The 15,281-nt window shown below is 26.5% G+C and overlaps 1 protein-coding gene across 2 annotated transcripts; it reads right to left on the bottom strand.

Moving 5' to 3' along the window:
- Window positions 1-1,913: 1,913 nt before the first annotated feature.
- LOC107406172 (uncharacterized) lies at window positions 1,914-6,108 on the bottom strand. 2 transcript variants are annotated; one of them, XM_048474162.2, is made up of 7 exons: window positions 5,860-6,108; window positions 5,370-5,600; window positions 4,760-4,831; window positions 4,645-4,678; window positions 2,854-4,456; window positions 2,263-2,353; window positions 1,914-2,159 (listed from the first exon to the last, which is right to left on the bottom strand). In XM_048474162.2, exons 2-7 carry the CDS (start codon window positions 5,456-5,458, stop codon window positions 2,123-2,125), a joined length of 1,926 nt encoding a protein of 641 aa, XP_048330119.2. In that variant the 5' UTR covers window positions 5,459-5,600; window positions 5,860-6,108; the 3' UTR covers window positions 1,914-2,122. The 2 variants fall into 2 exon arrangements, with proteins under 2 accessions (XP_048330119.2, XP_048330120.2); XM_048474163.2 differs by having other exon boundaries at window positions 5,370-5,595.
- Window positions 6,109-15,281: the final 9,173 nt, after the last annotated feature.

Below are 15,281 nucleotides of genomic sequence, written 5' to 3'. Positions count from 1 at the left end.
TATAATTGAGAGGAGGTTTAACTCTATTGTTATATAAAGAATGATAAAAATGGAAAACTGAGCTGCTTTAGCAAAACATTGTTGGTGGCGGGGAAAAAAGGTTATGGGCACCCAAAGCACCGATAGATTGTTATAAAGTCAGACTCAGTCTTTCACAAGAGCTGGAAGGTCCAAAACATTCTTTAAAAGATTAAAAAGATTTGCAACTAAAGAATTTGCCACAAGAGATTTTGCTTTAGACAATGAGGTTTGTAGCAGCTTGATTGTGTTGTATTGTGCATGAGTTAAAAGTTACAAAAGAAGAGCTGCTAAGAATGGAAATTGAACTTTCTGCTTCAAGAGACTTGGTGATCAAGTCATTGAAACAGGCAGAGTTCACGAAAAACAGTTTTATATATGTTTTCAAAGTAATGGGATTAAGGAAAAAGCAGAGAAATCGAAATAAATTTTGGTGGCTTTAAGCTTAGTGATCAAAGACTAGGTTAATGACTCAACGAAAAAAGAAAGGAAGGCAGTTAAATTAATTGAAACTTGATAAGAAAATACTGATTCAGCTAGTTTTTATGGATTCTATTCCTCGTAAATCTTTAGGTTAGGAGTCCTGTCAGATACCGAGGATTTTCCACATATTAATACCAGGATTAGCTTCTTGTGACAAAACAATATTCTGACTCTACTCCATGATGTTCTTTGACCTATTTTCTATGCTCACAATCAATTGTTTCTTAAACATCGTATGGATGGCTTTAAGTTAAAATTATACAGTACATAAGAGATGATAGATTTTTTGAGCTGTTTTAGTTCTTTAAATAAAGATATCAATAATGTTCCTTCTCTTTGATTTTTCCACTAGGCAGACTACTCTATACTACTCATAATTTCATCCCATTTACCCACATGTCTGACACTGCATAAAACGAAATTTGAGCACTAAATTACTGCTAACCATGAAGAATATAATGAAATTATTCCAGTAATTGTTTTTTCATCATGTTGTCTGATGAGAGTTTGTAATCAGAGCTACTCTTTAGAACTATAATTTTTGACAAAATATTACTGATACTCAGTTTTTCTTATTGTACCAGATGCAGGGGTAGTGGTGACCATTTTCAGTCGCATATTAATATATTCACATGGACCAGAAGTCTCAAGCTTTCCATATGTTCATGACTGCATTTCTTCAGGTTTTTTTATTTTTTTTATTTTTTATTTTAATCTTTTATCTTTTGATTAGAGTGTGTTATCTATGTCATCCCTTTCATCCAGTAAATGACTGGTCGTTTGGGTTTACTTGCCATGGGGATTTCACTGAAAATATCAGGCGTTTTGAAATTTCTGCCAGTTCCTGAAAACTGTTGGGCCCTTTAGTAGATGACATATTATACTTTTGTGTTATTTAAATCTCCATTCAATATTTCATTAGGACACCCTGATGAATTTTGAGGCACATTCATGTGGATCCCTTTAAAAGATCAAAATATATACATATCTTTCAAGGATACACATAAGTTTGTAGCAAATTTCATCAGGATGTCTTAACAAGAGAATTGTCATCTAAATCTCTCCATTGAACGTTATGTTTCTTTAGGAACAGGAGTATCTGCTTTGCACTCAACGAAATGGTAAAAGTATGACATTTTTTGAATGTGGCTTACTGATAGCTGTGGCATGTTATATGGAGAACTTAGCAGATTTGCATTGAGGATTCTAGGAATTAGAACAAAGCCCAAGAAGGTTCAACCACAGGGTCCTCATGGACTTCCACACAAAGTGATTAAATTTTTTTATTATAATTAATTATAATTTTAATATATTTTTATGGTTTTAAATTATTTAATTAATAAATAATACTAATTAATTTTTTAAAAATTATAAAAGGTTAAAAAATAATAATATTACAAACTGATCAAACGGAACCGAATTTCAATATGATTTTACCATTGATTCGCTTTGGTTTGCCAAAAAATAAATACAAAAAATCAATCGAACCAAACCTCCACCGCCCCTATCTTGTATGACAACCACAAAATGAATGCATCCTCAACTATTGGACACTAATGCTTGAGGAGACCAAGTGTAATTTAAAGAATGCAAAAATCTACAAATGAGGAGCCCCCAGAGCTTACAAGTCCATCAACTTCTTCAACCTTTCTATTACACTGCAGAGTAAATAGTTAAACAGTTACTCGTCTTGATTATATTAAAAAAAAAAAAAAAAAAAAAATTCAGCATTCAAACAAGAAAAAGTTGAAGCATGCATACCTGTTAGGAAGAGAAGGCATTAGCTCCTTGATTAATCGAATGGTTACCAAGCCATCATTTTCCTTGTGTCTAGTTTGCTCGTCTCTTGCAACTAAACAGGAATATGGAGAAAAATATTATTATTATTATTATTATTTAGATTTCTAAGTCAAAATGATACACCAAGATCAAGACATAACCCAAAAAATTTGAAAAACATGAAATAAAATAATTTGGTTTGTTTTAGCATTTATAGAATTCTTCTATGTCCACAGTAGTAAACAGCAGAGCAACAACTCAATCACAAATTGTATTAATCGAACTATCATCCAGTTTACTACATTCCAGCAAACATACCAGATAGTCATATAACAAGCCAAGAAAAAAGTTAAATTGAAGGGCACTGATCAAGAGAAAGTAAACTAAGAAAATAAATATATATATTTTTTTATCTGTGAGTGTAACTACTCAAATCGTAATTAGCAAAAATAGTTGGGAAAAAAAAATTCATTTTTGATCTGTAAATTATTTATATGGCATAAATAGAAAAAAGAGTGAAAAAAGAAAAAAAAGAAAAAGAAAAAAAAGAAGAAGATAGTTTCGTTTGGGTACCTTGAGCATCTTCTCTGTCTGGAAACTTATGCCTCAGATGAAAATTTTCAGTCCAGTCTAAATCCAAGCCTTGTGTCCATGCAAACTTCTCCAACATATGACCAATGAGATTATAAGCAATCATGCTTGTCTCGTCACAAACATCTTGTATTGCAAGGTACTGGTTTGAATTTGAGGTTTTATTGCCATTAAAACCCTTTGGCTCCATAAAGGACAGCTTAAAAGGAAAGAAATGTGTTGCATCTGTTGGATCCAATTGATCAATGGATCTGGGTAGAAAATTATCATTTACTTCTTTTTTAGTATCATGGACATTCAAGGAATCTACTTCACTGGATAAGTTGGGTTTGAGCCCCTCAACATGTAAGTCATCCACGGTCATAGCAGTATCACATGGTACATAATCCCCAATACTTTCAACTTGATCATTTGAATCCGATGAGTGGCTGCTATTTTGTGAGATTCTATCTTCATGTAGTCCACTATCATCATCATCATCATCGTAATCATCATCACTATCTTGCAAATCCTCCATATATGCATCAGTGAAATCTAGATCAAAGTTATGGTCAGGCAGCAAATCCCAAAAAACCTGCTTCGTGTGGGCACTCACACTCAATATACATTCTACCTCTTCTTCAATTTCATCCTTCAGGAAGGAATCATCAGGTGTACTTCGAGAATCCTTGTTGATAATAGCTACAGCTTCCAATAGTGACTTTGGAATAGTATCCATATCACTGCACTCAAAAAGATATTCAATTAACATTTTCTTTATTGCTGTTCGTAAGCTCCTGATTGATATCTTGGAATTTGGATCCAACACAAGCTGTAATTTTCTCAGCTCTGGTGTTCCAACCTTTGTGCTAACCAACCAAATAGCCTTAGTTATCTCATTCTGCAATATTTTTATTTTTGGTGAGAATTCACGAAACTCCATTGTGGAGGAATTATGAAAACCAGGTGTCAGCTTCGCTGATAAATCTGCTACCGCCATAGCTTTGGCTAATGGATCCTGTAGTTTATCCCCTATACGAAGTTCTGCAAGCATGTTCTCACCAGTTTTCCTAACTTGTTTAATTAGAGGTTCTCGACTCCATCCACTTTTGCGGGGCTGTAATTGAGGTGTATTTTGTTGCCACCCTCTTAGCTTCCTATGCATTGCCATCAAGGTTTGGAATGGCAAGTCCTCTAGTCCATCCAATACTTGTCTAGTGGCAGCATGATGAGTTGGGTATCTGGAAGTCAAAAATGGCACACAATTATTTCGGAAACTTTGTGGGTCAGAGAGACGTTGAAGTATCTTTGAAGAAATTTCTGATTGATAATGTTTATGATTTTGGCTTCCAAGAATCATCTGAAGAGATTCTCTAATAACCTTTTTCATCTTCCAACGAGTTTTCTCGAACCTGACCTGGCCTTCAGTTAGTACTGTAGCAAGAAGGTAAAGCCCCTTATTGGTCAAATCATCAAGGCATGACAAAATGACTCTTGATATACAGGGCATATCAGACAATCCCAAGTCATCTTGAACAACAGGATAACTTCTTCCAGCATGACCAAAGGCTTCCAAAACATATGATTTTACAGTCTCATAGAATATCTGGAAAAAAAAAGACATCAAGATTATCATAAAGAAGCCAGCAAAGAAAATAAAAAAATTGCAAATACAACAGAAAGGTTAATCTTTTACACCATAGCACTAGAGCTTCACAAAATAGTACAACAAATATCATATATTGTGTTTAAATCAAAGAACCAAAGTACATACAAAAAGTAAAAAGAACTTACATCGTCTTCCCTAAGAAAAGATTCAGGCAGTGACCTGAGGCAGCAACAAGAAAAACAACAATTAGAGAGTAATGTAGATGGCTATGGAAAATATTAACGAAATTACCCTACATACCCATTTTGTAAAAATTTGGGTGTTTCATACTTCTTCCTTCCATGTTTAGATGTAGGAAGCCCCAACAACCACCTGCAAAGACTTGTCTTGTAAGTCTGAATCTCAAATTGAAAAGATTCATAAACAATTACATAACATATTTGTACAATGGTGCTCAGGTGGTTAAGCCGGCTAATCCTCATCTTTTTCCAATGTGCATAACAACAAGGAAGCTAATTTGCCATTGAATCTCATACTTTAATCTGAATTTAACAAGTTGTATAAAAAATTTCCAATTTATTAATCTAGGCTGGTTTTAAACATTAAATTTTGCAAGAATATCTTCAATTTAAGCTTGATTTTTATAAGTTTGCTTTCTGTGTCAGAATTATAATGATTAAAAAACAAATGTAAAAAAAGCTTCTTTTTTTTTTTTTTTTTAACCTAAAAGTTCTTTGGATTAGTTTGACATGAATTGCTGAGATTACTTAAAAAAGGAAAAAGAAAACCATTAAAAAAAAAAACACACACACACACACACACAAAAAAAAAAAAAAAAAAAAAAAAACCAAAAAAAACAAAAACAAAAAAAATATAATAATGGAAAAAAGGGAAAAAAGAAGAGACAGACCTCCGTTTGAGTTGAATGTCCTTCTCATGGTGCTTAATTTGGGACAAAAGCGCATCGCAATCTGTTTGGTAAAACTTCGTGTTGTCCATAACTCCTTCTTTACAAAGTGTGAAATAAGTAGGGTTTAGGGTTTTAGAAGCTGAATTCGTCTTCGTCTTTCATGCTTAGTACGAATTGTCACAGCCTTGTCTGCCTTAGAGGTAGATAGAAACACACTTAAACCCCTCTGAACTGGTTAAGAAAAAATAAAAATAAAAATTATTCAACCAAAATATCGCTACATAATCTTCATACATAAAATAGAAAAATTAAGAAATTGACTAAAATAAAATAATAAAAGAGAGAGAGAGAGAGAAAATGCTTAATCGAAACCTAAAATCCCAAAATAGGAAACAATACGAAGTAAAAAAAAAAAAAATGATCAGAAATCGATGATGAAGACGAAAATATAAAAGAAATTGGATACCCAAATTAGGTACAAAGAAAGAACCTGAAGATTGGGGCATCAAATCCAATCCATAGGAATGGAAGAGAAACGGCAAGAGAGAGCTGTGAGCTGTGAGAAAAGGGGAATGAAAAAAGGCATTGATCGGCGTCGAGAGAGAAGCAGACCGGAGATCTGTTGTCCCACTAATCCTGCCCTAATTCTACCTGAGGACTATTTTGACCATTGGCAAAGAAAAAAGGCGGTAGCATTCTAGGAACAAAAAACGTGTCAACGAAAAATGATTTTCGGATTTAATTTTTTGAAATTTAATTTTCTAATAATCAGTTTTTTTTTGTGTTTCATTTGATAAGTAATAAAAAAATTAAAATTTATAAGTAATTAAATTTTTGATTATATAATAAATTAAAAATAAATATATATTTTAAAAAAATTTTAAATTTAATTTTTTTTAATTTTTAAAATAATATATATACATATATATATATATATAATTTTTTTATATTGATAAAAATATAATTTTTTAATTTTAATTTATAATAAATATTCAAATAAAAGAACGATTATCACTTTTAGAAAATTAGATTTCATTAATTTTAATTTTATCTAAATATGCTGTAGGGAAAATCTCTAGTACTCATGCTGGGTACTCCTGCCTATAGATTTTTGGCACGTTGTGTGTTTTTCCTTCATTCTCTTCCGTCCTTAGCCCCTAATTCCTTTCAAACGACAGAACAACTTCATCAAACCAATCTTTCGAAAATTGTTGAACGGTGAAGAACTTGCTTAAGCACTCTTCCAGCATCAGATAGCAAACCAACAAAACCCAATTAAAATCTTCCAATTTTTTTGGTTTTGTTCAACTAAATCTTCCCAAAAAATATCCCCCAGAACCGGAAATTTAAGACAATTTTGAAAAGGGGGTTACAAGCTATCATTCATAAAAAAATATCCAAAGATGTTTTCATGCTTGTACAAATGAAACAAGAAGAAAACCAATTCCACCAAAAATCGCAACCCAGAAAACCCAAAAGAAAAAAAAAAAAAAAAAGAATTCGGTCGAGGGAGGATTCCGACAGTGATTTGGACGGTATGACTATATTTTGATCCAAGCTCAGTTGTGTTAGAATCAGACTTTGATATTTTTGTGCTTTAAGATTAACTTAAGGTTCTTTCTGTGATTTTAGACTGAAAAAACAAATGTAGTTAGACCTGTCTTTTGAAAGAAGAGGAACTGGGGCTGGGAAGAGAAAGGAGAAAATTCTTTTCGGTGTTTAATTTTATTCAGATGATGTGGAGCAGAGGTCCAAATGTCAAAAACCAATAGGTAGGAGTATCCAATTTTCAGAACTCCAGATGTAAGATGTACAAAATAGTGGGGCCCCAGCCCTTTTCGGTATACAGTGCAAGTTAAGCCCGACACTCTCTTGGGCTTATATTCTATACTGCAGCTTAAAAAATAAAAAATAAATAAAAACGAAGGATTTTGTTTCTGAAAAAATTGACTAAAACAAAACAACAACCTAAAATAAAAAATAAATAAATAAAGAAAAGAAAGCGAAAAACGCAAGGCCTCGATAATATTATAAGAATACAAGAAGTAGGGGGAGGCATGTGTATGCCTTTCAAATGGAAAAATAGATGATATATTAAAATAATTTAAAAGTAAAAAAAAAAAAAAATGAGGGGAGCATAATGCCTTCTGAACCTTAGCTAGATTTATTGGTGTTTGCAATTTGTTTATATTAGTTCTTTATTAATTTTAATTAATGATGGTTAAAATTTATTAAACATATCATTTAACTTCAAATATTAAAGAAGAAAAAAAAATAAAACAACACAATTTTAAGTTGTGTTTAATTTTTTGTTTATGTTTTTTCTCTAATTATATTCATAGTAAATAAACATGTTTAACTATCATCAACTTACATTAATAAATCATAAAAATAAGTAAACTATATACAATTTAAAAGAAAAAATAAATAATAAAATATAAACATGTTATAAAATGGAGTCAATTTATTTGTTTTTTTTTTATCATTACCGATTGGTTTATTTTAAAAAAGAAAAGAAAAAAAGGAATAAACATAAATGATTAAAAAAAAAACGTAAGGTATAAAAAAAAAAAAAAATGAAGAAAAAAAGACCTATAATATTAACAAGATTCGCATACAAAAATTATAGACACTATGATTGAAGATTCTTTTTCCTTAGATTTTTTTTTGTTTTTTGACCATTTTACCTTAGATATTCGAAAACTAATTTTTTTTTTTTTAAAAAGGAGCATATATTAAAAAAAGTGTGTATTATTATTATTATTGTAAATGAGATCTACCTTTTATAATAATTAGATTTTATGATGTGATAAAGTTCATCCCACTTATATGGAATTCAATGGTTATAACTGAAAGACCTTGTTTGAAAAATAACAATTAGTTCTAATATTTGGCTAAAAGCCTATGCTTCTCTCTTTCTCTCTAGTTAATTTATTCATTCCCATTTGTATTTATAATTTTAAATTTTTGCATCTATGTTATTTTATTGCTAATTATTCATTCATTTAAAGATGTTTTAGGTTCCTTTCTATGGAAATGGAGAATATAAGTTAGATAAATGATATAATATTACATCTTTTGAAATCAAGCTAGAATTCTTTTATGTCATCATTGTTAAATAGAAAATATTTATAAATTATTGTAATCTCCTTTTATGATTAAAATAAAATCAATACAATAAGACTATTTAAAATATAATTCCAAGTTGTATACCTATAAAGAAAAATAAAAAAAAAGCTAAAATATAACCTAAATTATATATATATATATATATATATATATATATATATATATATATATATATATATATATATAATATTTCTCTAGTGAAGTCATATTTAACACTAAAATACAACATAAATTATATATATATATATATACATATAATATTTATCTAATAGTCATGTTTAAGTAATATTAAAAATTAAAGAATAAAACAAGTAATGCAAAAAGCATTATAAAAGAATAACATAACTTAAGAGAACTTTTTTTCAATATTTATAAATTATATGTAATATTTTATGTATGCTTTTATTTTTATATATAAATATACATTTCTTGTTACATAAGAAAAGTTTGTAAAACTTAAACTTATATAATTAAATAAGGTAATATATTATTAATATTTAATTTTGTTTTAGAATACTGACACTAATACATTTGACACTTTACACCTTGAACTTCAGTTATCTTTGCATCTTGAACTTTTTTTTTTTCTAACATTTTACATTCTGAACTTCACTTATCTTTGCACTTCACACCCTTTTTCTTTTTTCTTTTTTTTATTAATTTTTTAATGGATTTGTCATATACTTGGCACATAGGACAAAAGATGAGAGTGCAAATGCAATTTTGTGTAATATATGATGCAAATTGCAAAAATTTGCACATAAAAAAATTAATGAAAAATCAATAAACTTTTTTGACTAATGAGAATTATTATTCTTTTAATAAATTAGTAATGTTTTAAAGAAATGTAAATGTAATTTTTCAAAATATAAAAAAAATATTATGTAAATATTATATATATTCAAAAAAATAAATACTTATAAAAAAGAAGTTATTAAGTATTTATAAAGTTTAAAATAAAACTTTGAAAGATTATTTTTATAAAATATGGTATTCTATTTATCACATGTATTTTTTTAATATTTATATTTATTATTTTTTATATAATACTTTTAAGATTTTCTAATATGTATTTTATTATAAAATTTTACTTTTCTAAAAAAATGATTTCTTTAATGCCTGTTCAAATTTTTATTGATGTTTATGTTTTCTTGGATATTTTATTACAAAAATTTTGAATAATAATAGAAAACATAAAAACCATTTAAAAATAAGATATTTATAAAATCTAAAAAAAGGAAAATTATTATCATCAAATATATTATTTTATTTATTATATGTACTTTTTACATTTATATTTCTTATTTAGGAAAAAAATACTTATAAGGTATCCTAACATATATTTTTAATAAAATTTTTACTTTTCCAAAAAAATATTTTCTATGCATGTGCAAATTTATTTATTTACTTGTTAAGATTTTCATTATATGTAAAGATTTTTCTTTTCATTTTTGAAAAATTACATTTTGAAATTTCTTTAGACCTTTTGCAAACTTCTTTAAAAAGTAATAGTATTATTTTAAAAAAAATTATATTTTACTTAATATTTGTTTAAAATTTTTTTTTGTATTTTGCATCTTAATCTATACAAAATTGCACTATGCATCTTTATTTTGATCCCATGTACCAAGCATGTGACAAGTCTGTTAAAAAGTTAAAAAAATAAGAAAGATGCAAGATGCAAAGAAAAATGAAGTTTAAAGTACATAATATCAAAAAAAATAGTTTAGAATGCACAGTGTCAAACTGTGTATAATTTAATATGAATTTTTTTTTTTCAGATGAACACTTAGTAATTTAAATTTGTTTAGTTATTTTATTATAAATTTAATCATTTTATATTATTATAAATTTAAATCATAAAATGATATTAAGACTGATTAATGACTAATACAATGTTTCGTAGTTAACAATGATGACAGTATACAATTCTAACCATTAGATTTAATTTTGTTAACATGTCAGAATTTGGGGTTGATCCTTCATTTTCGAAAATGGAGAAGATTTTTATCATCCTAGATATAAGGTTCAAATCTTGATTTAGGTGAATATCTTCTCTCCCTTGAGTTGTAATATATATATATATATATATATAACAGATAAATTGGATAATGTCAAAACATTATAGTTAGTCAAAACATTCTCTTAGTCTTCACCTCAACCTTAAAGCAATGTCATGCTCCTTTAGGTTTGAATTTCTTGCTCATAATATATTTCTTCATCTTAATGATATTTTCTTTTCTTTTCGTTAATATATATATATATATATATATATATTTATATATAACAAATATTCTCTACATTATAATAAGAATTGACTTTAGTATGACAAAATGCCTCCATTGTATGTGTAGTATTTATATAATATATTTTTTTAAATATATATTTTTTAAAATGTAAGAATGACAATGGACGGGACGGCCTCCCTTTATCCCACCCCCAAAAAATAATTTCATCTTTTCCTCACAGTCCGATATTTTTGAATTAGGGTGAGATGGGATCTCAGGTGGAGAAAGGGGCAAGGGGCAGGATTTGGTTCCCCATTTTCCCACCATAAAAAAATAAATAGATAAATAATTAAAATGATGATTTTTAAGATGAATGTCAAACTTCCTTTTCAAATGACTTAAAACATATATGTTGAGGTTATTATATTGATGGAAAATTATTCTGGACTTGATTTAATATATTGTCAAAGAAAAACAAAAAAAAAAAGGACTTAATTGAATATTTATGGAAATATGAGCTGTATTCCCACACCCCCCCTCCCCCCCCCCCCCAAAAAAAAAAGGTAAATATTGGCTGCATATTGATGTTCTTCTACAAGAATATTTACAGGTGCTATAAAAGGCTAATTCACGGCAATTAGAAGTGTATTTTAACCTGTGTGACCTTGAATTGAATTAAAGTATTATAATTTGAGTTTATTTCCGTAACAATTTTCATATTAAAAGTATATATATTTTAAAAATAATATAACATGTTCATAAAATATGATCATGTTTATTATATAAAATGTGTAAAATATATAAAATATAAATACAAATTATATATATATTTTTTTGCTGAATGAAAAAATACCTCCTGATAGTATTATAGGCATCAGATCGTAGTCCTACACTATACGGCATTGCAGTATAGGACTATCCGAGACAATAGTTGTACTTATCAAAACTCAAATTTCAACTTTTGGATCTACAAATATGAAAGCTGAATGGCTTCTTTCTACTAAACTACCATCTTCGATGTATAATCTCCTCAATCCCATACTTAGAGTAAGCTCTTTCAACCTGTCTCCATCATAATTCCCCATTTAAACGGGAAGGAGCGGTTTTGTGGTGATCAAGGATAGCAAGACCCACATTGCCACCCATGTTAAAATAGTATGGATGGTTTCCAAATTTGGACCCATGAACTTGGGCTTGCTTGCTGGCTAGGCCTTTTTTTTTTTAGTTCAAACTTTTTAACCAAAAAAAAGAAAGAATGAATTTAGAAAAAAAAAAAAAGAAAAAAAAAGGCTAGAATACTATGAAAAAAAAAAATTAAAACTCAAAAGATGCTATTTATTTTTTGTTCTTTTGTTCAAATTTTATTATCTAAAAAAAATGAATTTTTAAAAAAGAATTAAATAATTCAGAAACTAAAAATATTTATAAATTAAAAAATTAGGAAAAAGAAAAAAACGAAAACGAAAACGAAAACGAGCCTTCTCTCTTCTTCCGATTTGTAGTGCTCGTTTGCTCATGTTATAAATAAAGTGACTCACAAATAAGATTTCACATACTCTTGCGTTACAAATAAAATTTTAGATCATCAGAAAAATGTTGAACTAACTCAGTGATTCAATCTATTTGTTCATTCATAGGGTTTCAAAATCGAAATCAACCATCATAGAAAAGGTAGAGAAATTAAATTTGTTCTAATTTCCTTTTCTTTCCTTCTTTTTTTTTTTTTTTTTTTTTTCCATTGCATGACTTTTTTTTAAAACTCAAAACAGGAAAATTTTAAGGGAAAAAAATCAATTCCTCAACTTGAGATCCTTCATTTTCATAGAAATCAGGAGGATTTATATTATGGTAAAATTATTGAATAGAGAAGGATTCCCTCCATTTTAAAAAAAAAAAAATAGAAGATTCAATTTGAGTTTGCCAAATTCTAATATGTTAACAAAATTGGATATAATAGTTAGAATGGTATGATGTCACCGTTGTTAAATAGGCAACATTTGTAGTAATCATTAATTTGTGTTAATATCATTTTATGGCTTAAAATTTAAAATAAAATAATCAGATAAAATTAAATTGCTAAGTGTTGATTTAAAAAAAAAGAAAAAGAAAAGAACCTGTAAATATTAAAAACAAATTACTTTCTTCAATTTTGTAAGTTGAAGTTGTACAGACTTTTTTCATGCAATAAAAAAAGTGTACATACTTGCCAAAAAAATAAAAATATACATAAAATATTGCATATAATTTATAAATATTGAAACGAAGTTCTCTTATTGTTAATTGCAGATTGTTCATAATTTGCCTTTAAATTATATTTTTTTCTTTTCTCATCCTTTTTGTCTTATTTTATTATTTAATTTTGAATATTACTTATACATGACTATTAGGGAAATACAATATTTGTACTTCTTCATCTTAATGAAATTTCTTCTTTTGGCAAAAAAAAAAAAAAAAAGGTTACATTATTATATATAACAAATAATCGGTATACAGTAAGAATTCCACCCTATTGGGATAAAATGCCTATACTATGTGTATAATATTTACTATGTTGTATTTTTTAAAATATTTTCCTTAAAAAGGTATGGATGGGTTTCCAACTTTGGACCCGTGAATTTGGGCTTGCCTGCGGGTTGAACCATTTTTTTTTTTTTTTGTTTTTTTTTTGTTTTTTACTTTCATTTTTTCTTTTTTTTGGGTCTAAAAGAGTGAGTTTAAAAAAAAAAAAAACAATGGCTAGAATAGTATGAAAATCAAAATAATTAAAAATAAAAAATGTATTTTTTTGATTTTATTAATCAAACTTTATTATTTAAAAAATAAATCTATCTAAATATCTATCTATATAATATATAAAAGTAGAATAATCAGTGTCACATGTAATTTTAATATTCTTCAAAATTCTTTCCAAAATCATCAATAAAAAAATAATTTTTCTATCTTTTTATTATTTACTATCCTATCAAAATATTAATCAGTATCAAATAAAATAATTATTTAAAAGTGTAATATATTTTTTTTTACATTTTATTGGTTGTATTCAAAAATATATATTTTTATTATTATAATATTATATGATTGATTGAAAGAGTATAAATTTTTTTACTTGGTTATATCCAAAAATACATAAAATCTATATTATTCTTTATTAACACAAAATAATATATATTTATTATTATAATATTATAAATATAATTATGTAGCATTTAAGTTATTAATTTCTATCTTTATAAATAAAAATAAATAAATAAATATTTATTATTATAATATTAGATTTTTATAATGTTATTATAATTTTATAATATTACATATATTCTTTTATTATTATATGTAATAGATTTGGATGTGAAATGAAGTAAAATACACATTTTTATTATTATAAAATTATATTTGACATAAATTGTATTCGCATATATATGCTTTCCTTAATCAAACATATTTTGAATATTTTTATATATTCAAATGTGGTTATATGGAAATTAATAAAGATATTTTTTTATCTAGATATAAAAAAATATAATATCTATATAATATATAAAAGAAGAAGCGTATGTGCCACGTGTCAATATACTCTTCTTCTAAATTCCCTTCAAAAGTACTTTTTTATTTTTATTTTATTTATTATTTATTATTTATTATCTTATATTTTATATATATAACCAAATATATAAAAAATTAATTTTTGATATAACTATCCATAACTATTAAACAATTGATAAAATTACATATGATAATAATTTTGAAATAAATTTAAAATAAATAAAATATTTGATTTTATCTTATTTACCAAATATATATTTTTATCTTTTTTAAATTATATATATTTTATTATTTTTATGTTATACTATATTATATTATATAATTTAAAAAGAGGTCATTATTATAATAGTAATTTTTGAATTTAAATCTTTAGGCCATTATATAGATTGATTAGTTATCGTTCTATGAAAAGTTATAGTTATCGTATTATATATTTAACCCTTCAATGAAATTTAATTGTCTCAAAGTCAGCTATAATTTATTATTATAATAATAATAATAATAAATAAATAAATAAATTACATTATGATTATTTAATATATCAAAATTAATTATTTGCAAAGAGTCAAAAAATAAATTTAAATTTGAATTTTATAAATGGAAAATGTTTGAATTTAAATTAAGTGCATTTGAATTTGAATTTAAATTTCACATATGAAAATAAATTGGATAGGAAAATTCCATAAATGGAAAAAAAATGGATAGGTAAATATTTTTGAATTTGAATTATATAATTGAATAGTATTATATAGAGAGATCAAATTTATAGTTTGTTAAAGGCTAACCGCGGAGTGTTAGACAAGGTACATGTAAACTTGGTTTATCAACTCTGATTTTCATGTTTTAAATTGTCTTTATTTAAAAAAATATACCTTTTTTTTTTGTTTTTCCCTCATTACATTTAAAATGTACAGTCAACTTCCAAGGGATGTGTGATTGATCAGTAAGAAAAGAATAATATGATAGAAGACTTATAGAGTTTCAATAGCTAGCTTGAGATATTATGTATCAAAAT

The sequence above is a fragment of the Ziziphus jujuba genome, chromosome 2, assembly GCF_031755915.1.
Source record: "Ziziphus jujuba cultivar Dongzao chromosome 2, ASM3175591v1".
NCBI classification, from domain to species: domain Eukaryota; kingdom Viridiplantae; phylum Streptophyta; class Magnoliopsida; order Rosales; family Rhamnaceae; genus Ziziphus; species Ziziphus jujuba.
Note: the sequence above shows the minus strand (reverse complement) of the source record. Positions and strands in the feature narration are given on the sequence as shown.

Excerpts from the sequence above, each read along its gene's own strand:
- LOC107406172 (XM_048474162.2), bottom strand. The coding sequence starts at position 5,458 with ATGGACAACACGAAGTTTTACCAAACAGATTGCGATGCGCTTTTGTCC. Across the intron at positions 4,679-4,759 it reads CCCAAATTTTTACAAAATGG|GTCACTGCCTGAATCTTTTC; the intron begins GTATGTAGGGTA and ends TTGCTGCCTCAG. Across the intron at positions 2,354-2,853 it reads AGACAGAGAAGATGCTCAAG|TTGCAAGAGACGAGCAAACT; the intron begins GTACCCAAACGA and ends ATTCCTGTTTAG.